Source organism: Tenrec ecaudatus, chromosome 4, assembly GCF_050624435.1.
Source record: "Tenrec ecaudatus isolate mTenEca1 chromosome 4, mTenEca1.hap1, whole genome shotgun sequence".
Lineage (NCBI taxonomy): Eukaryota > Metazoa > Chordata > Mammalia > Afrosoricida > Tenrecidae > Tenrec > Tenrec ecaudatus.
In genome coordinates, this window is record NC_134533.1 from 93,669,309 (window position 1) to 93,693,561 (window position 24,253).

Below are 24,253 nucleotides of genomic sequence, written 5' to 3' on the forward strand. Positions count from 1 at the left end.
CATAAACCGCTTTTAAGACATGAGGTCTACTTTTAAAAAGGTATTTAAAGTTACCATTTTTAAAATAGAGCTTTTCTCTCTTCACCAGGCTCTGAGAACTCTAGAAATGATTTCCTAACTCCACTTCCCTCTCCAGGATGCGCTGTAGACGGAAAAGACAGTGGCGGCACAGCGCGATTTTCTGATCTGCACAAAAGAGCGAGGTCTGTAGAGTATTCAATTACTTTTATTAGGGTTACAGGTATATGATCTCATAAAAAGCCAGAGATCAGTTCTTAAGAAACTAAGGAAATATGCATGACGATATTGAGAAATGTGTTTTATGAAAGCTTGCCAAAAACAACAGGTAAAACGCACCCCACCACTAAGGATAAATTCAGAATTAATTATCCACATACAGGCATTCTAAGTGAAGTGTGCTACTCTGATTGCCCAGGGGCTTCTGGTAACTTGTTGCCCAATGGTTCAGAGGCATCGTGCTGCTCAGTTTAGTGAAATAATCCAGATAAGCAGGGTGTTTCTACCTTAATAACTAGATAGTGAGTAGAAGTGGATTTTGGGTTTTTAACCTACCCTTGCCCTCAACAGGAACATGCAGACTCACCAGAGGAAGATATTGATATTGCTGCACTTACTAATGCCAGTAAAACCCCACTGCCATTCTGACACATAGCAACTCTACAGGACAGAGTTGAATTTCCCCACTGGGGTTCCTAGGTTGTAATCTTCACAGATGCTGATAGCCACATCTTTCCCCCCTGGAGCTGCTTTTGGGTTCAAACTGTGACTGAACTTGCGACTGGTGGTGGAGCATTAACCATTGTGTCACCAGGCTCCTTTATCATGGCAATGCTTTTATGAAGCTTTTATAAGATGAAAAAATGATCTTCACTTACACTTTTTGTCATTTCACATTGCGCTACTCTGTTCTGGTCTATTACTTATTCGTGAGTTTTACCTGTTCATTCAAAATTAACACCACTTGGGTCTGTGGGCCCAGATTCTGAAACACTGATGCCATTTAGGTTAAAGTATTCTTTTAGTTCTCTTACAGTGGGATGAATGTAGCGCGCTTCAGTTATCTGCTTGTGGCTTATCTATGTGGTGGGGCATCTACTTCACAATTTTCTCCCTGGGTCCATTTCCCTGCCCCTGGGATCTTCCCTCTCTCAACACTCATTTCATCATCTGACTGAATTATGAAATTAATCTGCCGTATAAGACACACTTCACACGCAAAATCATACCCTCTTTGCTTGTACTGTTCCTTCCTAATCACGTGCTAACTTCCCCACTTGTGAAAATAATAATCAAGTTTATATTTGTGCAAGCTTATGTGCCACAAATTTCTAAAGACCAGAAACCAAAGTTAACACAGAATTATACCTGCTTATCATGTGACATGAAATCATCTATTTCCATAGTACGGATATCATACAACTCTCCTGACAAATGCACGTAGAATGCACAATGGCGAGGCAATCCACACGCCTGGCAGGTACGATCCTTATAGGAAGTCTTTTGAATTACTGCATTGGAGTAACTTTCCACCCGCTCCTGGAGCAATGTGAAAAAAGGAAAGAAGCTTTAAAATATAAAAATAAATGAATAAAAATAGATCTTTCACAACTATATTGCTGTAGTTAGGTGCCAGAGTTTGCTTAAACCCACAGAATGAAGCACTCCATGGTCCTGTGCCATTCTCACAATTGTTCCTCTACCTTAGCCCACTGATATAGCCACTGTGCCAATCCATCACGTCAAGGCCTTCACCAAACATGATGTCCTTCGCCAGATACTGGGCTCTCCTGATAGGTCCAACCAAAGTATGTAAGACCGTATCTTGCCATCCTTGTCTCGAGGGAGGATTGTGGCCTTACTTCTTCCAATACAAACCAGTTTGTCCTTTGAGTAGTCCATGGTCCTTTCAATGTTCTTCTCCAGCACCAAAATGCAAATGCATCGATTCTTCTAAGATCTTCTTTATTCAATGTCCAACTTTCACATGCATATGAGACAATGGAGAATCCCATGGCTTGGGACAGGCGCCCCTTAGTTCTCCGAGTAACATCCCTACTTTTCAATACTCTAAAGAGGTTTTGTGCAGCAGATTTACCTAATGCAATACATCTCTATTCTCTGGATTACTGCTTCTATGAGCGTTGATTGTGGATCCAAGTAAGACAAAATCCTTGACAACTTTAACCTTTGCTTCATTTATCATGATGTTACCTATTGATCCAATTGTGAGGATTTTGGTCTTCATTGAGTTGTAATCCATACTGAAGGTACAATCCTTGATCTTCATCAACAAGCCTTGATCTTAAGTCCTCCTCACTTTCAGCAAGCAAGTTGGGTTGTCAGCATATTGCAGGTTGTTATGAAGCCTTACTCTAATCCTGATGCCACACTCTTCTTCCTACAATCTAGTTTCACTGATGATTTACTCAGCAGATAGACTGAAGAAGTATGTTGGCAGGATACAACTCTGATGCATCCCTTTGCTGATTTTAAACCATACAGTGTCCCCTTGTTCTGTTTACTCAATTGCCTCTTGATCCATACACATACTTTGAATGGGCATAACGAAGTGTTCCAGAATTCCCATTCTTCTCAAGCTTATCCCCAATTTTATTATGTTGGCTTTTTTGGGTATAGTCAATGAAACACAAGTAAACATCTTTCTGGCATTCTCGGCTTTGAACCATCTGAAATCAACAATGCTATCCCTTGTTCCCCACCCTCTTCTGAAATCAGCCTACATTTCTGGCAGTTCTTGTAAATGTACTGCTGCAACTATTGTTGGGTGGTATCAAGAACAATCTTACTTATGTGTGACAGCAATGGTATCATTCTATAGTTTTCAGCATTCTCCTGGGTCACCTTTCTTTGGAATGGGCAGAAATCTGGCTCTCTCCCAGTCGTTGGCCAAGTAGCTGTCTTCCAAATTTCCTGGTATAGGCGAGTGAGTGATTTAAGTGCTTCTTCAGTCTTACGAAACATTTCAGTGGGTATTGCATCAATGTGGGGAGCCTTGTTGTTGGCTACTGCTTAATATAGTTTCACTGCCTCTTGCTCATATGCTCCCTCCTGAAATGGGGGGCTGCCGACGACTTTATTTTGGTGCAATGACTGTGTATTATTTCTATCTTCTCTTGATGCTTCCAACATCATTAAAAATTTACAAATATATTTACAGAGATACTGTCCAGTATTCTAAATTAGTATATTGTATGCTTAATTAGTGTTTATATATTAGTATCTATTAATTAGTAACCATTAGGGAGTGAAAAAATCCTAACCAAATTATAAACTATTTTAACCATAATAACAATAGGGAGAGATGGAAAATCAAAATACCCTTACTTTCTATCTTAATATTGAGTAGCCACTAGCTCATTAATCCATAGATACTAATTATGCAACATACTGGTTTTCTTTTTACACCATATGATTCACAACTTGTCTTCTCTCTGGTCATATTTATCATATTCCATGACACTCTTTTCAGAATAATATTTGGCCATTTTATTCGATAATATTGGTCACATTCAAAGAAAAACTTACAATTTTAACTTGTTCCCAAACTCCTTTAGGAACAAAAAGTTTTTTTGCTTTGCTTTGTTTTTTAATTAATTAATTTTAAATCATTTTATTGGGGGCTTGTACAGCTCTTATTACAATCCATCCATCCATCCATTGTGTCAAGCACATTTGTACATATGTTGCCATCATTTTCAAAACAAAACATTAGTTTTTTTATTGGCACCATCCAAATCTATTTATCAGCAAAGGGAATCAATACACACTCCTTTTGAAGGACAAACAGGAACCTCCCAATATCTGTGAAAGTGGTTTCCATTGGACCATCACTTAACATGTGTATACACTCTTGAGTACTTTGAATTGTGAGAAACCACTTGATGAACTGATTTAGATACAAATGCTCTCACTGGGTAAGGGAACCAAACAGAATAGAGCCCACAGCCCCAGAGTTAACTCAGACTTATAGCAACCCTGTAGGGAAGGGTAGAAGTTTCCTTGTGAGCTTCTGAGACTGTAGCTCTTTACTTATTTATTTTTGCCCATTTACATTTTAATGCTTCTTGTTCATTGCTTTCATTTGGTTTATTTTTCTTTTCTTTTTAAATCTTCTTCATGGGGGCTCTTAGAGGTGAGACTGTAACTCTCTATGGGACTACACAGCCACGTCTTTCTCCCACTGAGCAGCTGGTGGTTTCGATATGGACCTTTTAGCAGCCCAACTAGATGATAAAACAAAGCAAACACACGCGCCAAGTCTCTTTAAGAAGACTGTGCTTTAGACTGGATGTTATTCTCATTGAGGAAAGCACAACCCTTGAAAGGGAGTAAACTTGTTTTTTTTGTATTTTAAATAAAGCAATGACTGCTCCAAATTTGGAAAAATTGGTATAATAATCAGTTCCAGTATTTAAGGAAATGTCACTAAGGTAAGAAATACATGTGAGTGTTCTATGGACTAATGAATGTACACTCAGAAATATTTTATCAATGAAAAGTCAGCTGTTTATGTTAATACGACTTCTATTTGATCCACAGCAAAGATGGACATTTTAAAATTATGAAAAGCACACAATCTAAATGTGAGAATTTGTATTCAGCTTTGACTTTTATCAATGCAATTTTATCAGATGAGGAGAATTATTGAAATCATCTAGAAATCTATTCCAAAGGGTCACAGTCAATTGTCAATATAATTTCTATATAAACAGAAATGATTGCTTGTTGAAATGTTACAAATCCCAAGATCCCAGAAAAGAATGGGGAAAACCTGTGGTGAAATAATATTAGAATCAATTTCCATCCTCTTGTTGGTATGTAAAGGAGTCCAGGGGGCATACTGGTTATGAGTTGGGCTAGTAACTGCAAGGTGGCAGTTCGAAACCACCATCCACTTCACAGGTCAAAGACAAGGCTTTCTACTCCTGAAAAGAGCTACAGTCTCAGAAACTCAGGGGCAATTCTACCCTGTCCGATAGGGTCACTGTGAGTTGGCATTGACTCGATAGCAGTGAGTTTACTGTTGTGGAATAGTGATACATTTATATGTGGAATTCATATATAACGAGAGTTTTGTTTTTTGAGGAAAACCCACTACATTTTAATACTGAGGCATACTTCATCTTAATGATAATGTGAAGCCCAAGAATCAGTGTTAGGGACAAATACTATAGCTTCATTTTAGATCTCTGGTACATTTTCATTCAGCTCATTTAAGATTCTTGACATTTCTAGACTCTTCAGGCTAGATTCTTATAATGTTTATTAGTTTTCACTAAATATTTCCAGCTTTTCTCAGCTTACTGCAGCCAATAAAATATGAGAGGAAGTAACTTGTGTCATGGATAGGCTAACATATGTGAGTGAAAAAGGTAAAATCTACTACAGTGTGGGATTGCAAAATACCAGAGAGACGCTATGTTTGAGTGTTGGCCTGGCTAATGACTAGTTGTGTAATCTTATGTTATTGATTTTTCTGAGTCAGAATTCTCTCATCTTTAAAATGAAGGGAAAAATACTATCTCCCTCATGGGATTACTTTGAAGATTAAATAAGATAATTTATTTTGCATACAAAGTACTGGACGAAAATTAGGCAATCCATAATGAAATATATGCTGTCTTTTTTCTATTAAAGGAAACAATATGCACAATTCTAGCTGGGTTATGCACTTTACCTTCAAAGTAAATAAACATATTTTCCATTAGAGTAGGCAAATCTCCCTTCATTTGAGGAATAAACTGGGGATCAGAGAGGTTAAAATTTTCATTGAAGTAAAAAAATATATATGTATATGGTAGCCCTAAGCTGAACTCGTCCTTCAATTTTAAGCCTCTACTTCTTCCTGCAGTCTCCAACTGTCCTTTAAACCTAATCATCTCTTTCTAAGTTATCATTAGGTACTTCTAAACTGAACAAGCCTTAGATAAAAGCAATCCTGACGTGACATCCACGAGTCTGAGTGGCTAGTGATTTAAGTGATAGGACTGCCAGGGGCTTGAGAGAGGTTTTATTTTCCTGCCATTGTCCTTCATGTTAACCATTAGAACACAGACCCTTGGATGTGTGTGTGTGTGTGTGTGTGTGTGTGTGTGTGTAGTGTGATGGAGGGGAGGGATGTTAAAAATGACATAGTTCAGCCTCTACTATTTAGAAGTAATAAAATGTAAAGCTAGAAGACAGTATGGAATCTAATGTATCATAAATGAAACCGGTGCTTCTCCCAAAGAGTGGGATTACAAAATCTGAAGGCAAAAAAGGATGTCAAAAGTATCTAGGTCAATGTTTCCCAAATTATGTTCTATGGAAATCAACTATGGTGGTACCCACAGTCATTTTCTTAAAAGGAAGCTCAAGCAGAATTTGTAAAATAGTGTAAAAGGAGCCATATCTGTATACATTACAATATAAATTTATACATGAATGCTCCTGAAAATCTCCCTACTCAGGAAACCAGTGTAAAATCTCACAGCGTTTCTCAAACTTTTGGGCTATGGAGTTCTTTTTTGTGGAAGAATAATTAACATCTGTGACACAGAATAATTAAACAGAAACAACTTAATTTTACTATTTGTATTGGTTGATTGGTCACTTGTCTCACTCACCACCATCAAGTTGATTCTGGCTCACAGCAATACCATAAGATAGGGCAGAACTACCTGTGTGTTAGAACTGACCCCTCTTTTCCAGAGTAGAAAGTCTCATCTTTCTTCTGAGAAGTGGCTGGTGGCTTCAAACTGCTGACCTTATGGTTAACAGCTGAACACATAACCCACTATGTCACCAGGGCTCCTTGTCTGGTCACAGTAAATTTCTTCATTTCATAGAAGGTTGAGTTCTAAAGACTTCTAAGGTTACTTATTGCTTTATTTAATGGACTAAATAAAGTTAGTGTGAAGGATTAAAGCAATAATAGATGGTAGAAACAACAAATTGATTTAATAAAGATGAATTCACGTCAAGAAGGAGTTCATCTAACTGAACAATGTACTCTCCCTCATCCCTCATCTTTGGCCCGTACCCTGAAGATCAAACAAGAACAAAACTGCATACCGTATATTTGTCATTCCAACATCTAGAAACTAAATTCCTTAAACGAGGCTGAATCAAGTGGTTATCCAAATAATCAAGAGATGTGAACATATCTGGTGCCAACGCCCATGTCCTCCGCAAGTAGCTTTGACTGGTGCCAGCTGTTCAAAGGGAAAACAGCAAACCAATCCCCTTACCCATGTGAAATATTTAAATGCTCTTTTAATAAAGCAACTCTTCCTAAGTTCCCCAAAAGGTACTGTGTTGGTCAAAAAGCATTTTAAGTCAAAAAGGAAACAAAGTTTTTAAAAAATCATGATAACTAGGTATTAGGGAACCAACCACACCAAATTCACTGCCACCGAGTTGCTGCTGACTCAGCAGCGACATAAGATGGTAGTTCTCTTTACAGAATTAGAAAGGCCGATCTTCTCCCATGGAGCGCAGGTGGTTTTGACCTGTTCACCTTACAGTTAGCAAAACCACTACACCACCAGGGCTCCTGGTATTAGGGAAAGTAAACAACAACAACAAAAATAAACAACCCTTCAGTTCCCCTTTGAACTCAATTTGGAAGCCATTATTTTCAAATATTTAAAGTTTTTCATCTATTTAGCCATTAAATCTAGCTAGAGCTCAGTTTTGAATATGGATGCTCATGTCCTCTGCTGGTTGCCTCATCTTACCTGCCCAGAGGTAGCCCCAGTGGTACCCTGTTTCCTTACTCCTTTTCAGCATGGTACACTCATTTCTGCCTTCCCTCATTTGGCTCATATTATACACATTAAAACCACTGTCACTGCATGGACTGACTCCTGGGGACCCTGTAGGACAGAGTAGAGCTGCCCATCAGGTATCCATGGCTGTAATCTTTACGAAGCAGAAAACGACATCTTTCTTCCAGATTGGCTGCTAACTTTTGGATCAGCAGCCAGTGAGCTTCGTTTTCTTTCTCCTTTAAGGTTTCATTAGTAAGCCAATTGTCAGTGGCCGCTGGAGTCCATTCTGACCATGGCAGCCCTGCCTATATCAGGAGTAAAACTGTCCCACAGGGCTTTCAAGGCTGACACCGCCCAGAAAAGTGATGGCCAGGTCTATCTTCTGCATTACCTCTAAGGAGGAGGGAGGGTTCGAACAGCCAGCCTTTCAGCTAGTGGTCAAGTGCTTAACTATCTGTGCCAGACAGAACTCCTGTAACAAGTTAATATATTTATCATGCTTCTTTAATCTTTGTAGACGCACATGTCTTATCATGGTTTACAAAGCCTTTGACAACTCAGCTCCTTATCTACCCCTCTGAATGTATCTGTTCCTTTTCCTCTCTTCTGACCTTTACTTACCCAGGCCCGCCAAGCTGTTCTCTGAACACCCACATAAAATATCTGTGTTACTCCCTCTCTTACTTCATTCAGAGTTCCCTCCAAAATTCACACCATAGACCTTTTTTTGGGCAAATTTAATTACAGCACTTTCTTGTCTCTTATTCCTGTGTCATTAAAGACTACCCCCAACCCCACCCAAGAACTAATCACCAATTGAAATTGCATTGCTACATATTTGTATAACAAAAACCAAAAACTCTTTGCCATCCAGGTGATACAGATTCAGAATAACCCTAGAGGGCCAGGTAGAACTGCCAGGGGTTTCCAAGACTATATTTTTTTATGACAGTAGAAAGCCTCATCATTCTACTGCAGGGAGGTTGGTGGTTTCAAACTGCTGACCTTGTGGATTGCAACCAACGTGTAACCATTGTGCCACCAGGGCTCATGTATTTGCTCACTGATGTGTCAACTATTTCTAGCATTAGACTTTAAGCAACATGTAGGCGAATCTCACAGACAGTCATTGCCATGTCACCATCTATTAAACAATGCCTAGCCCATGATAGACACGCAGTAAATGCTTGCTCAATACATTGAGATAAATCCAATTTTAGCACTTAGGTAGGTATTCAACACAATGTACTTATATTCCTCTTTGAATGTCTAGGTGCAAGGGATACATGTGTATAGAAGATATAGTTCTCTCCACAATGATAAGGGAGGCAGGAAAATATCCATTTTAAATGCAGTGGAAAAGCACATGTACATGAAAACCACCATACTCAGAATGACAGTGGAAACAATAGGGAGAAAAATATTACTCAAGTGCGTCGAAGTGTTCACAATGGAAATGTTTTGATGCCCACGTGGGAAATCTGGCATGCAAATGGATTATATTCTCAGAGGGTAAAGCATATGTACAAGTACTGGGACATACAGCAGCATGTAAGTCCTGCTGAAGTTCAAGGAGGTTAGAACATAGTAATTGAGGCATGCTTTCTTTATGAGTCTATGTCCCACAGCCACAAATGTACTGTAAATACTCCATGGAGAGGGATCTGTAACTTCTTTTGGACTTTTTGTACATTCCAGAAACACTAAGATTTTGATGGAACTGGCCTTAAAAGGAAGATTGGCTGGCTGTAACATAGGTCAGTCTTGGCTTTACTTAATATAATGTTTAAAGCGAGGCTGTTTGAAAATAGACAAGAGAAAAAGAGCATGGCCCATTCATACTACTAACTTACCATACAATTTTCCAAGAAAAGAGTCATCTGTAGCCCCGATCAGCAGAGCCTTCACAACTCTTTCAAAGTGAATATAGGATTCATTAAAATAATCTGAAATTAATTTTAAACAAATATTAGAATCAAATAGACAAGCAACTCCATCTATATAGAGAGAATGATATAAAATAGGCTATTTTCCCACTAGGCTAAAACATTAATACTACAAACAGTGGAATAACTTAATTATCCTAATCTAATCGTGACTTTAGTAACTTGTCTAATCACAGCCAATCTCCATATTCAAAATTGTTAATAGAAAATTTCTACTTGTCTCTACTTCCCAAATTAGAAAAGGAAAAAAGTTCAGGTAATATTATGAAATACATTCTGGAAATACATCCAAATCTTCCTCTGGGCACCCAAGTTTAACTAGCAACATAATGATTAGGATAAGAGAACAAATCAATCATGGAAAAGGTTAATGTGAGCATAAAATTATTCTTTCATTCCAAATACATAAAAGATCCTACATATGAAACTATCTAGAAAATTACTACCCTAGTCAGAACCCAACAGCTACAAATAAACAAAACCATAGTTCCTCTTTTGCTGCCAGATTTCAAGACTACCAGCTGTTCTACAGAACAAAGACAGGAGTTTCTTCTCCTGGAAAGAGTTAAAGTCTCAGCGACTCACAGGGACAGTGTTCTTCTATGCTACAGGGTGGCTAGGAGTCGGCACGGATTCAAGGGCAGGGGTTTGGATAGGGAGCGTACATCAATTTAGAAGAGATATGTCTTGTCTTTCACACATGCACACCTGTTCGCCCAATTGGTCCCTGAAATCATCTGCTGGATGAAGTGAGTCAGGGACTAAGAGGAAGGCCCTACTCTTTCCACTACCTTTGGGTCAGTCTACTTGGGTCTTGGAAATGTTCTCTATTGACAATGCCACCTTCCTTGATTCAATGGTCATCCTAAACCATGGGCCTATTTCTGGGTATCTGGGGAGATATAGCAAGAACAAACTGAGTGGCAAGAGATAAAAGCAAACTAAGGCTGAGTATTCATGAGTACATTTTGACTTTCATTTTTGTGGAAAAAAAGAAAGATGGGTTGAGCATGAAATAATTTACATACTTTTGTTTTGGTTCCCCCAAAATGACTACATAATTATTCGTTCCATGACAAAGTGAAATTTTTAGTGTGTACATATGTACATATATTACTAATGGCATCCTATCTGAAGTACAAAAGTGATCAAGATAAAGTAATAATACATTTAAATGACCACTGTAGACCATCAGCACTGATGCCCTTAGATTTTAGAAGGCCTATGACAAATGAAAAATTATAAAAGAACTAATCATGGCCATTAAAGAGTATATAATTTTTACATCAGTAAAGCATAATTAGAAAATAATATTTAAATAGAATTTAATGTTGGCTAGACTTCTATAGAACTCTGGAAGTGTTATTATGGTGCTGGTATCTAATTGAATTTTTAAGTATCTAAATGCATCTATTTTATCACTTCCCTATATGTAGTAAAACTGTTTAGAGAATAATACATATGTTGAGGGAAAGAAATCAAATCTATCCTCTGTACTTAACTATCTAACAAATACAAGTAGAACGATTTCATCCCATTGTATTTCCTCCTCTTGATGTGACCTGTCCACTAAACCGCTTTAGGAACTGTGGCTCTATGTCGAAGACCCTGATAGTGTAGCCTTGTGACTGATAGGAAAGGGAAAGGGCAGAAATGAGAATCAGTTGAGAATTTTTGTCCTTAACCACAACCCCCTCTCCTACCACTGCATATCAGAATCTCCTTCTAAAAAGTTAGAAAAAGACCTCTATTTAGTTATGTTTGTGTTGATGGGTGGGATGGCGGGATTATGATTCTGGCACCTGAAACTGGGTAGAGAACAAAAATCAGCAATTGCAATTTATTAAGCAAGTGTATGCCAGGAACCATTTTAAGCATTTGCATTAATTGGCTCATTTCTCCCAATAAACCACTGAAGAAACTGTCATTTATTTTCAGCTGAGGAAAATGAGATCGAGGTTGAAAATGTTCATTGTGATACACACACAGAATAAATGTTGGAACGTGGGAAGGTGGATTCTATCCCCCATGCCTTATCATCTAAGTGGATGTTGGCAAGCATGGTACTTGGGTTTTCTATTATACTCCAGAATGTGGATCTTTAGAAGGGAGCCTAGAGAAAATTTAACTGGAATTTCACTTACAATTCAGGAAAAACAATATACTGATGAAATAATATGCTCAGGGTCAAACAATTAGACAGAGGCAGAAACAGGATTAGAATTCAGGTCTCCTCTAGAACTTTACTTCATGTTTCAGTCCCTGTATTAGGTTAAAATATTCTTTGGAATAGTTTAGAAATGTGGCTTAACTCCTTTGTTCCCCAATTCTTTAATTGGAAAAAGGATACAGGAGAAAACCAACACTGCATTTATGCATAAACTGATTTTTCCAGTACAGCTCACCAATTTCTCCTTGCCCAGTAACAAGAAAATCCAGTCATTCTCTTGATTTTCTGCCCATCCTTTATCATATGCAAAGGGGCTGTGGAAAAATTCCCTCTTTTCATCCCATTTTTCCATGGTATTTTTCAAGCCCCATGTATTACTTTCATATATATGCCATAGTCTTGTCTCTGTACCATCTTCCCTTCCCATTGACCTGGCTGCATTCTCATGCTAGCACAGTGCTGTTTTACACACTGCAATTTTCTGACTTTTTAATATCAGGGAAAGCCAATTTTTCCAATTTACTGTTTTCCAATTTTATTTATTTAGGCTTCATTCTTCAAATTGAACTTAGAATTGTTTTGCAAAGTTCAAGTTCACAATTTCAGGAAAAATAACTTCTTGTACTATGTATTATCTTCCATAAACATGCGTCGTCTCGTCATTTACTCATGTCTTCTATTTCACAGTAACGCTTTTTTTCTATCTGTATCAAAACAAACGCATTGCTGCTCAGTCCCGCCTGAGTCACAGCGACCCGGGCAGAGAGCAGAACTGCCCTATCCGGGTGCCACGGCTGAACTAGAAGCAGACCCTATCTTCTCCCTCAGATTGGCTGAAGGCATCCCTGTAAGTTGCAGCCAAGTGCTTTGACCTCTGTGTCACTAAGTCTCCGGTTCAACTTAAAAAGACATGCTTTTCTTGTTGACATTAGGCCTAGGGATGAATTTTAGTTTGGTTGCTAGTGTAAATGGAAATTTTCATTTCATTTCCAAATAAGTATTGCTATTATGTGAAAGAATTATGAAATTTTGCATTTTCATTGTGAATCTGCTCTTTTACTCTCCTTTTTTTAAAAGATCTCTTACTTATTCTAAGATACTAAAGCTCTCTTAGGTACTTGTAGAAGATGAACTGACTAGGATATTCTACAGTTGGAGACAGGTGCTGTTGAAGGATTCCTAAGCAGACTGTTTCTCTCTCAACGTTAAGGAGGATGTGGTCTTACTGTAGTAAGTTGATTTACTGAATCAGGAGAAGATTCTCTTAGGTAGAGCCGCATGAATTGCCAGTGCGCTTTCTTCGGGAATGGAAAGGTAAGCTCGGCGTAAGAGGGCAAGGGCAGAGAAAGAAACTGGCTTCTTGTTGATCTCTAATATTTACTCCTGCTCAATGTCATGCATATCCTTTAAGTTCGGTATATTTTAAATGAACCAGAATTTTATCGGTTGAACCTATATACAATTATGCTCAGGTGACTAATATTTTTCTTTTCAATAGTTATATTTTTATTTCAAATTTTCATGTCATTATTTTGCTTTCATGTCTTAATGAGTTATTCATAACTATTAGAATAAAGTTACTGAAGAAATATTTTTTTGGTATTCTTTATTCTATAAAAAACAAAACTGTTGCTTCATTATAAATTTAAGGTTTTTGGTGCACGAACACTAAAATCTAGAATCTACTTAGAGCTGGAATATAGTAGGTTACTACTAGCCTGTTCCTCTATTTTCTATCACATTTTTTCTAGGAATCGCAGTCTCAGAGTGGATATAGAAATAGGAAGGGTTGAAGACAAGGAAAAACAGGCTACAGCTGTGTTTGACTGCTTCAGTCAACCCTGTCTTGCTGCCAGCCAGTTGGTTCCAACCCATGGAAACCAGAAGTTCTATATGAGAAGAATAGAATTCCCCTATGGGTTTCTGAGACTAACTGTTTGCTACAGAGCAGAAAGCCTTATGTTTCTCCAGCAGAGCAGCTGGTGACTTCGAGCTGCTGACTACTATGACCACAGGGGAAACTACCCAGAGCCTTGACGTGGTAGAGATGCAGCTCTCAGAGTCTGTTCTGAAATAATAGGCAAAAGTACATTCGCCACGGCTTGCAATTCTCAATGGGCATTCTATTTGGAGTTAAGAGCTATTTCTCTCAAGTTTAATAATAGGTAAAATACGAATCATTGTCAGTGCTGTCAGAAGCTTGGGAGAGAACGGTTATAAGAACACGAGACTGATTCCAACTTAATTCTGCTCGGAGGAGGGTTCCTTCTTCATCATATACATTGGTTCAATGACAAAACACCGTTTGATTCTCAAATATAAGAATGAATATATAGAAACTTTTAGAACATTATCATTTGGGAAATTTAAAAGTCACCATATCTAATTTATTTATCATAGCCAAATAGGGTCTAAATATTTGAAAGTATTAAAAACCTTAATCAAATTTCACTCATCTAAAACAAATGGTCTTTTTTCTGAATATTTAAAAAAATCTGGTCACATGGATTATGTTTATGAGTCTCTTAAACAATTAAACCCAGAAGCCTCTAGCGAAGGTATGTATCTGAATTATCCAACCATCCATTATCCATCAATCCAATTAACAGGAAGTCCCCATAAAGTGTCCACAACTCAAATGAGTCTTAGAAATACAAAGATAAGAACGTTGAGGATAATTGAACTATGAAATCCCAATTAATGATAAATGTTTTTAAAAAAGGAATGAAAGTTGAGTTTTTAAGTTTCTTTTGAGAGGAGTGGTACCCACTTAGCTTAATTTATTGAGCTCTTTTACACACACAGTAAAATTCACTTTTTGGTCTATAGTCCTATGATGTTTGATAAATGTATAATGTTGTCATTCACCAGTACCACAACCAAAATAAGAGCAGTCCTATCTCCGGTCAAAAATTTCCCTATGCTACCTCCGCATCATTGAGTTTTGCACATCTTGAATGTCAAGTACTCGAAAGATACCCTGCTGATAAAATGGAGGCACAAAGAGGCTCTGGAGTAGTGGCTAACCAAGCATGCCGAGTTAGGAAGGAAAGGCAGGAACATGGCTATGAATGGAGGAGTTAGAGTGTTTGTAAAGACGAAGCCATTCAAACTTAAAAACCCAACATGCTGATAAAGCCCCAGGCCCAGGAGAAGATGCCATGAAGCGAACACAAGATAAAAGATGCTACATTAAAAGTGAGTCACAAAGCAAAGAGGAAGTTGGTGTGGTTCCCACAGGTTGGACATTTCTTTTCCTTAATCAGCCTAAGTGGGTATGGGTGGTTATCTATCGCCCAGCAAATGATCTGTATAAGCCCGAGCAATAGGAATGACTCCTAAATGAGTTTCCTAAAGATTAAAATATGATCGAATGGGTGTGTAATCATGGAAAGGGCAGAATCATTAACTTATAGTACACAGATGTCTATTAGGCATTTCTGTAGCTTGTTTTCTTGAAATAGGATCCAACGTCTAACTATTTGTTTTAAATTTTGAGATCTAAATTGAGCATGTAATTTTGGTAAATATTGCTTTCCCTAAAACACTTGGAAAAATGCCTTACTGAAGGAAAAATTACAAAATGCATCAGTCCTGCAGCCTGCTTATAATAGAATTGTTAACTATCCTCAAACAATCTTCATACATATGTTCAACCATAGGAATCAGAGTAATGATAGAGATACCCTAAAATTTTCAGACTTTTTATGTTTTAACCAATTGCATGAGAAAAATACAAAACCCCACAGCATTCTAGTTTCCTGTCTCTCATCAGTTTCACTCTTTGAGTGAAGTCACAAAAGGTCTGAAAAAATTGCTTGTTCTCTGTGCTTACAGACCCTGGGAACCTTCAAAACCAAAACCGCCACAGGGTTTCTAAGGCTGTAAATGTTTATGGAAGTGGATTGTCACATTGTTCTTCTGTGGGGTGAATAGTAGGTTCAAAACCAGCAGCCTTTTTTGTTAGTAGCCAACAGGGTTTCTCTCTGGGATTCAAATGGTTAATGTGCTCAGCTGCTAACTGGGTGGGAGTCAACCTTTAGGATAAGTAGCCATTTAAAAAAAACCAAAAACCAGATAAGCAGCTCTCTTCAACTCTGACCACAGGAAGTCAGCAGGAGTCAGATCCACAGAAGCTAGTGAGGCAGAGGCAATGTATGAATAGTGTTTATTTTCTCGATCAGTATGTTCACATCTGTGTCGATGGTACATTAGCCATGGCGGGTAAAGCAATGGGTCCCCGAGCCAGAATCCCAGCATCAGCAGCAAACTATTAGTACTCACAGCAGTGATCTCTGCTCTGCACTCACAATTAAAAGAAGAAGAAAAAGAGGCTAGTTTTACTTAAGACTGTCCCTTACAAAATAGTAAAGATTAATTACTGTGTTAGATATTGCACCATAAGTACTCATCTTTTAAGTACTCTATGGGAAGAAATGGGAAGCATGCACTCAAAGCACTTGTATTATTGCTTGAGTTGGGAACTGAAAAGGCCTCGCTTTTTAAAAAATATCATTTTTTACTTGAAATAACGACAAGCTGGTTATTCAGGCTCGGGTATCCAGCAGACAGTTTCTCAAAACTGAATGAAGTAAGCATGCCACTTCAAGGAAAACTGAGAATATTTGTTGTCAAAGATAAAAATCATGTTTTAAAGTAGAAATTCGAATATTGAAAAACCTGTATCTGCTACTATGAGCGTGCCAGCTTCCTAATACAGAAAAATAATTTTCAGAGCTTGGTAGGTATATTAATAAATGTGCTTTTTATAAATTGTATAATAAAATATCAACATTGTAAAGCTCTCTAAAACACAGTGAGCCAATCTTTCCCAAATGACCAATGCATAATATTACAAAGTTACCTGCAGGCAATAAAGACCCACTCAAACGGCAAAATGGACTACATTACGCGAGTACTAAAGGTTAACTTATGTTGTTTGAGTTCATATTACAAATAACTCAAGCAATTAGCAAGCTAAGCCCTGTGGTGAATTATTTAAAATGGCCCTTCTACTCCTCATCGCCTTTCTAATTCCTCCAAAGGACTGGATGGAACATGCAAAATAGGGATGTGGGACTCCAATGAGGGGATTGGCCAGTTTTGCCATACATTTAGATTTAAAAAGAGCCAGCCAGAGCAGGATTGGGAAACCTCACTACCGTCAAAAAAGAAGAGCCAGGAGCAGAGTGCATCCTTTGGGCCCCCCAGGACCCCAGTGTGCTGAGGCTCCTAGTGTAGGAGTCAGACTGTGACACCGGAGACATCAAGGGGTGGGAGGGGAGTGGCAGAGAAGGTGTAGCAAAAGAGGCAGCAGCACCACGGACATAGCAAAACATCAAGTTTCAGAACCTACAGAGTAAGTTCAGTGGTTTTGGCTAAGAGTAGGTTGCTTCCAGGCAGGTTATGTGAGGAACTAGGGTTGTTGACTTAGGGTTAGAATTGAGTGCCTCCTGGCTGAGACTTATGGAGAGTAATAGACCCTTTGGACATTTATTGGCAGTGATAAGGAGTTTTTCACATTGCCTGAAAAGGGCAAAGCATCACATGGCTGAGCAGCCAAGGACAAGATAGACGCGTGCCTGTGTGTATGGCTGAGAGATGCCCTTTGACTAGAGAATTGCTGTACCCTGAGCATTTCTGATCCTGAATTGTAACCTTTAACTTCCTCAATAAAGCCCATGATAATGAGTTTTGTCTGTGAGTTCTGCATGGCCACTTGGGTTATCAAACCCAATAGAGAGGCAGAGAGTGGTGTGGAAGGGGTGGTTGGTGTCCGAGTACCCTTTGTCTCATAGGCACAGGCCATCGGCTGGTGCCTCCGCTTTACCCTTCTGAAGTCAGCTGAGGTCTGATGTCACCCCACGATACTCTTGCAAGCACTGGCTTGCAAACCACAGGTCAGCAGTTCGAACTCACCATGAAGAGTTACTGCCTTGGAAAACGAGGGAACAGTTCTACTCTGCCCCACAGGGTTGCCGTGGGTTGGGATTGATTAGACAGCAATGCTTTTTTTATTTTCCCCCAAGCATTGCTTGTTGAGTTTTCTTGTAATATCAAAGAAGAATATCCACAATTGTTTTGAGAATATCAAAATATTCCTTTGTTTAACTATATTACAATGAAACAAAATTATTTTCCCCTATTAAAAAAATTATGATCACGGATTAAATGCAAATTCAGCTACTACCTATAAAGCCACACATTAAAGGTATTAAAAATTTTTCAGTCTTCTCATTTCTGGGGAAAATATAATTTTTTCATAATACTGTGCTATGCATGTTAATATGTGATGAATTTATTGATGTTACTTTAATATATTGAAATATATATTTACATTTCTCCAATAGTCAATACCAATAGATACATTATACATGAATAAAAGTTTTTCGGAGTCCTTAAGACTCTAAGAGTACAAAAGGTTGTCGAGATCTGTGAAATAAACTATCATCTAACCATTTAAAGTTACCTAAAAGTGAAACCATGATTCCTAATCAATGCCTTAGAATATGATGTGAAGAGGTTGACTTGATACAATAGCACAACCTAAAATATTTTCGTGATATTGAACTTACAAGAGGAATCCTGTTGTGAAGCAGTCTGTGTGTCTTCTCCTTGGCTACCATTCTCTTCATCGCTTTCTTCATCTTGTACTACAAAACCATCAATAACAGAGTCATTGCTACTTTCATCAGACTCATAATGCTCTACTTCATCATCATCTTTATCATTACTTGAACAGGATTCCTTTTCAGAGACCTGATTAAATGAAAACACACGTATCAGTAGACTGTGCCTTTAAAATTGGTGGTATGAATGTGACATGAAAAGATCAATTCTGAAATCAAATAGAATCCATAAAAAATTATAGCTTCAAAAAATTTATATTTTCAAGTTGGAAACAGTGTCAATGTTAAATGTTGGACTTTTGAAATTAGAAGATGCTATCTTGGGTAAGTGATGTACAATGTTTAAAATGAGCAATAACGCCTAAGTGGAAGTTAAAAATGGAAGAGACCACCCAAAAAAACAGTTTTTCAGTTTCTCAAAAGACGTGCCTGAGGTTCATGATACAACTCTATTAGACACAATACTGCCAGTGAACATGCTAAAGGATGCTTGCCTTACACTCTAGGATTATTGAGAAAGAGAATGGGCTCAGCACTTTTGACTTTTAAAATGTAAATATATTAAATAAGTTTTGAAACAGTAACCAAACTAACAATAATATAAGGGCACACCTCAGACTCTCTACCATGGCTGCGTCTTTGACGGGATCTTTCTTTAGAGAGTTCCTGCAGCTTCTGGTGCCGTTGCTTTCTTCGCGCCGCTGCAGTTTTTTCCGGGTTATGTTGGTCCATCTCCATGGAGGAGCCTTCGTCTTCCATCACTCTCCGCGGATGTTTGGCGCCCCTTTTCCCGACCACGATGTCACTGCCGTCACTCTCGTCGCTGTCAACCATCGCCATGCACATGCGTTTCCTCCTTCCTCGCTGGATGACTTCTTCTTCGAACTCCTCCGGGTGTCTGTCGGGACCGTCACCCTCCTGAGTGGGGCGCCTTCCAGGATCGGGTAAGTCCACACTCACATGTTCACTTTGGTTCTTGTCTTCCACGCAGACTGAAGGGTTGCCAGTGTTAATGAGATGCTGACTGCCGTCTCCTTCACTTTGCACGTTAATTAATGTATGCTTGCTCGCACTTTCGGCCGTTGGAACGCCATCAAGCCCTTCGTCACTATCAAGTTCTTCACTGTTACTGAGGCTTTCGTTATTATTAGCGCTTTCATCACTGTCCAACCCTTCACGGGTGTCGCACTCTCCATCACTATCGGACGCTTCATCACTGTCCACTAACAGTGAGGTTCCAATTTTAGTTCGCTTCCAATCAATGCGGGATTTCTGCTCAGGCACTTGAACTCTAGAACTGTTTCTTGTTTTCATGGCTTCTAACGCGAGCTTCTACAAAATAAAGTTAACAATAAAACAATGATAACCAGATTACAGATATGAATGTAACCAAATTACACTTTATAGCTTTTAAATGAGCCACAAAGGTAAAAATCATATAGAATATGAATTAAGCTGGCAAAACAGTGATTCAATAAATGATTTATTGAGTACCTGTGAATTTTTCTGAATCATACTATGTGTTGTTCTGAAAGGGATACATAGAAAATAATGGTCCTTATCCTTCAAAAGATTACTGTGTATAACTAAAATATATGAACATCATAACTAAGAAAAATGATTATCCATAGGGTATTTATTTAGTACCAAATAGGTGATAAAATATGACCTATGGAACTGTAAAATATATGGTAAATATTAGTGAATTGGTCATACTGAATCAGTGAATAAATGGAAAAGGGAATTCAGGCAGATTAAAAAATAGTCAGGACAAAGCATAGGTACTGAAGAGGAGCATAATAGCATCATCAGTAAACAAATCTGACTAAAGTGTGAACAAAGGCTTCAAGTTAGAACAACAAATGGTTCAGAACTGAAAAGTATAGGATTACCAGGTTGACACAAACGTTAGACACGCAGTAATCTATGACAAAGCAGCACAAAACCGAGGGATACTTTATCACTAAGCTTGCAATCTCAAGACTTTATTAACATGGCTCTTCTAGCTATTGTCTTTGTAAGCTTTACCAAATGACTGTGTGGAAACCTAAAAACAAAACATTGAGGTCTCTATTTCCCTGGGAATTAAATACTGTGAGTCATCTCAGAAGCAGGACCACAAAATCCCATTATCATCAATAAAGGAGAACTAGGTAGCCAGAGCACTACTATCATGAGCCACAGCACTGGGCTTCCCAGTTCATGCAAAGAGTAAAGATGGTGTCTTCTAGCATCCAAAGAGCTAAAGACGTGTTTAACACCTGTCTGGGCAGGACAGAAGCCAGGGGGCTATGTAGGTGAAAAGAGGATCAGAGAGAAATGTACCTGCTGGCATGGCTGAAAGTAAGACACTGCAGAAAATAAACAAACAAACTGTATCCTTAACATTTCTGACTCTGACTTGTAATTTTTTAAAATCATTTTATTGGGGGCTCATACAACTCTTATCACAATCCATACATACATCAATTGTATCAAGCACATTTGAACATTTGTTGCCCTCATCATTCTCAAAATATTTGCTCTCCCTTTAAGCCCTTGGTATCAGCTCATCTCCCCCCTCCCTCCCTCCCTCATGAACCTTTGATAATTTATAAATTATTATTTTGTCATATGTTACAATGTCCGACATCTCCTTTCACCCCACTTTCCTATTGTCCATTCCCCAGAGAAGAGGTTATACATAGATCCTTAAAATCGGTTCCCCCTTTCTACCCCACTTTCCCTCCACCCTCCGGTATCGCCACTCTCACCACTGGTCCTGAAGGGATCATCTGTCCTGGATTTCCTGTGTCCAGTTCCTATCTTTACCAATGTACATCCTTTGGTCTAGCCAGATTTGTAAGGTAGAATTGGGGTCATGATAGTGGGGGTGGGGTGGGGGGAGAGGAAGCATTTAAGATTTAGAGGAAAGTTTCATGTTTCATTGTTGCTACACTCCCCGCAGTCCTTCTGTAAGGGGGTGTCCCATTACCTACAGATGGCTTTGGGTCTCCACTCTGCACTCCCTCTTATTTACAATGATATGATTTTTTGTTCTTTGATGCCTGATACCTGATCCCTTCAACACCTCGTGGTCACATAGGCTGGTGTGTTTCTTCCATGTGGGCTTTGTTGCTTCTGAGCTAGATAGCTGCTTACTTACCTTCAAGCCTTTAAGACCCCAGACACTATATATTTGATAGCCAGGCACCATCAGCTTTCTTCACATTTGCTTATGCACAAAAATTTACCTTGGGGGCCCGCATGCAGCCTGTGGGCCGCCAGTTTGACAGCCCTGCAATAGATAATACCTTAATAGTATAGGCTGAACTCTAACCTTATGACCGCTGTAAGATATGTGCATATTCAGCACAGGAGTGGCAATCTAGCAAATCTTAGTGAAAAATTAGGTATTTAACTCTTTAGGATGAAAACTGTATGTGGGAAAAATCCAACCTTTTAAAGTTTTTATATTTCTTCTCAAAGTATAAGTGTACCAATATCATACTGCCTCACAAGAGTCCATCTAGTTTCTCAAGTTTTTAAACCGATTATTCTTTCTTTGGTTAAGTACCAGATGAACTAAACTAAAAAACCCAGTGTCATCAGGGAGATATTAACTGACAGTGACCACACAGGATGGAGCAGACCTGCCTTGTAGGGTTGTAAGGGTGGCTGCAATCCTTCCGGAAGCAGGCTGCCACACCACTCTCCCACAGAGCAGGCTACCAGCTGCAGATCACTGACCTTTCATTTCAAGCTGAGTGCTTTACCAACAGCACTAGGGCTCCTTTCCAGAGAATCGGACAGCTTAGATTTGGGTTTGACAAAGTACAGCATTATTTTTAAGAATTTACAGTTGAATTTGCATGAGCTAACTGTTCATATGATGGACTCTCTCTATAAGATGGTAACGTTTTTTGATAAAGATGTCGTAACTGGCAGAAATAATGAAAAATATGTATGAAGATAAATGGCAAATATGGGTTTAGTATATACACTACAGCAAATATTGATAGTAAAGAACATTAAAGTGAAAATTTAGTAGCACCCAAAAAAAAGCAGTTTCAAAAGGGGAACCCTGGTGGGGCAATCAGGTAAACATTGGATTGCTAACAGCACATTCAGTGGTTCAAACCCAGCAGTCCCTCTACTGGTTGAAGCTACCAGGAATTGCTGATTTACACCCTCAGAAACCTTATATAGGGTTGCTATATAAGGTCACTGCCATTGACTCGATGGCAGTGAGTGTGGTGTTTTTGTTTTATCCTCAAAAATATGTATCATGCCAACAGGTGATTCCTATGACAAAAATAGTAAACACTAAGAATGTTACACTATTTAAATGACCTCTGGCTGCACACTACATACTATTAAACTTGAAATGTTTTTAATAGCCCCAAAACTTATATTTAAGGTCTTTCTGTGTATTTTTCTGTTTCTTTTGAAATCATCGCAATTATTCGAGGAAAAAAATTATATCTTCTTTTATAAGTACCAGAGACAAGAAGACAAAGTTTAAATTATTTACCAAGCTCACACTAGTTAGAACCAAACACTATCTTTGGACCCAGGGGCTCAGGACCACGGTCTCAGGGGCCACCAAAGTCAATTGGTATAACACAGTCAACAAAGACAATGTTCTACATCCTACTTTGTTGGTTGGGTCTTTGAAGCTCATCTAATGGTGGTCATCAAATGTGTAACTACTTGTCTCTCCCTGCCTAGAGTAAAGAATAATGAAGGAAATCAAAGATGTGTGAAAACAATTAGTCCAAGGAACTAACAGACCATGTAAACATCTCATGACCCTAGGACGAGAAGAACTAGATGGTACCCAGCCGCCACTACCATTGGCTAACAGGTAGAATCCCTGAAATGATGGCCCTTTAGGTCAAATTTAGCTCCAAGGCTCAATTGTCAGCCAAATAACAGACAAGTCTACAAAGGGCATAACAGGTCACGGGATATAAGAAAGGTCTTAAACAATCAACTATTTGAGATCAAAGGGGCAGCATTTATCCAAGTGCAAAGTTCAGAGGGCTAGGATAGGAAGAATGGAAATAGAAAACACAGGTGGAAGTAGGTTAAGTAATGTTACACTGTGAAGACTGACATCAATGACATGAAACAAAATGTGTGCAAATTGTTGACTGGAAAATGAATCTGCTCTGAAAGCCACCCCATACACACAATTTTTTTTAATCATACAACTTGTGAGGACAGAGTAGAGATCACAAAGACTATTGTCAATATCAGATTTTTTAAAACAGTAACATTTTGGCCTTTAAACGTAGTCATTATTTTATCTCTCATGCAAGCTCAATTTTAACTCAGAAAATATCCATTAAAATGCTTTGAAATGTATAAACATGTTTCTACTGTTTTTAATGTATTTCAATTTGGTGTACATGAATTAGGTTAGAAGCTTCTGGAAATTAGCCTTTGAGCAAGAAAATAATGTATAAAACGGATGAAAATTTGCACTTTCCCTTGCCATTTTATTGATGACACTAGTCACAAAAATGTAAGCTTCTCCTTTAAGCTCAACAGTATTTCAAAGACAGGCAGCCTCTGATGGGAAAAACATTTTGGAAAATTACAAATTTTGAATGCTTGAAGAGACAAGTTTCTTTTTAAAATAGTAAGGTATCAGGTTTCATTTGCCAATTAACAAATAGCCAGATTTCTCTATTTCAAAATGGTCATTTATATTATATGATTAATGTGAAA

The 24,253-nt window shown here is 38.4% G+C and overlaps 1 protein-coding gene across 2 annotated transcripts in view; it reads right to left on the reverse strand.

Annotated features, from left to right (window-relative positions):
• Positions 1-24,253, reverse strand: part of CCDC82 (coiled-coil domain containing 82) — a 36,661-nt gene that overhangs the window by 9,407 nt on the left and 3,001 nt on the right. For both annotated transcript variants that reach the window (XM_075546488.1, XM_075546487.1), the window contains exons 2-6: positions 19,151-19,870; positions 18,485-18,668; positions 9,647-9,739; positions 7,096-7,235; positions 1,387-1,557 (exon numbers count right to left, since the gene is read on the reverse strand). In XM_075546488.1, the coding sequence (XP_075402603.1) occupies positions 1,387-1,557; positions 7,096-7,235; positions 9,647-9,739; positions 18,485-18,668; positions 19,151-19,852 (1,290 nt within the window). In that variant the 5' untranslated portion in view covers positions 19,853-19,870. The remainder of the gene's footprint in view (positions 1-1,386; positions 1,558-7,095; positions 7,236-9,646; positions 9,740-18,484; positions 18,669-19,150; positions 19,871-24,253) is intronic.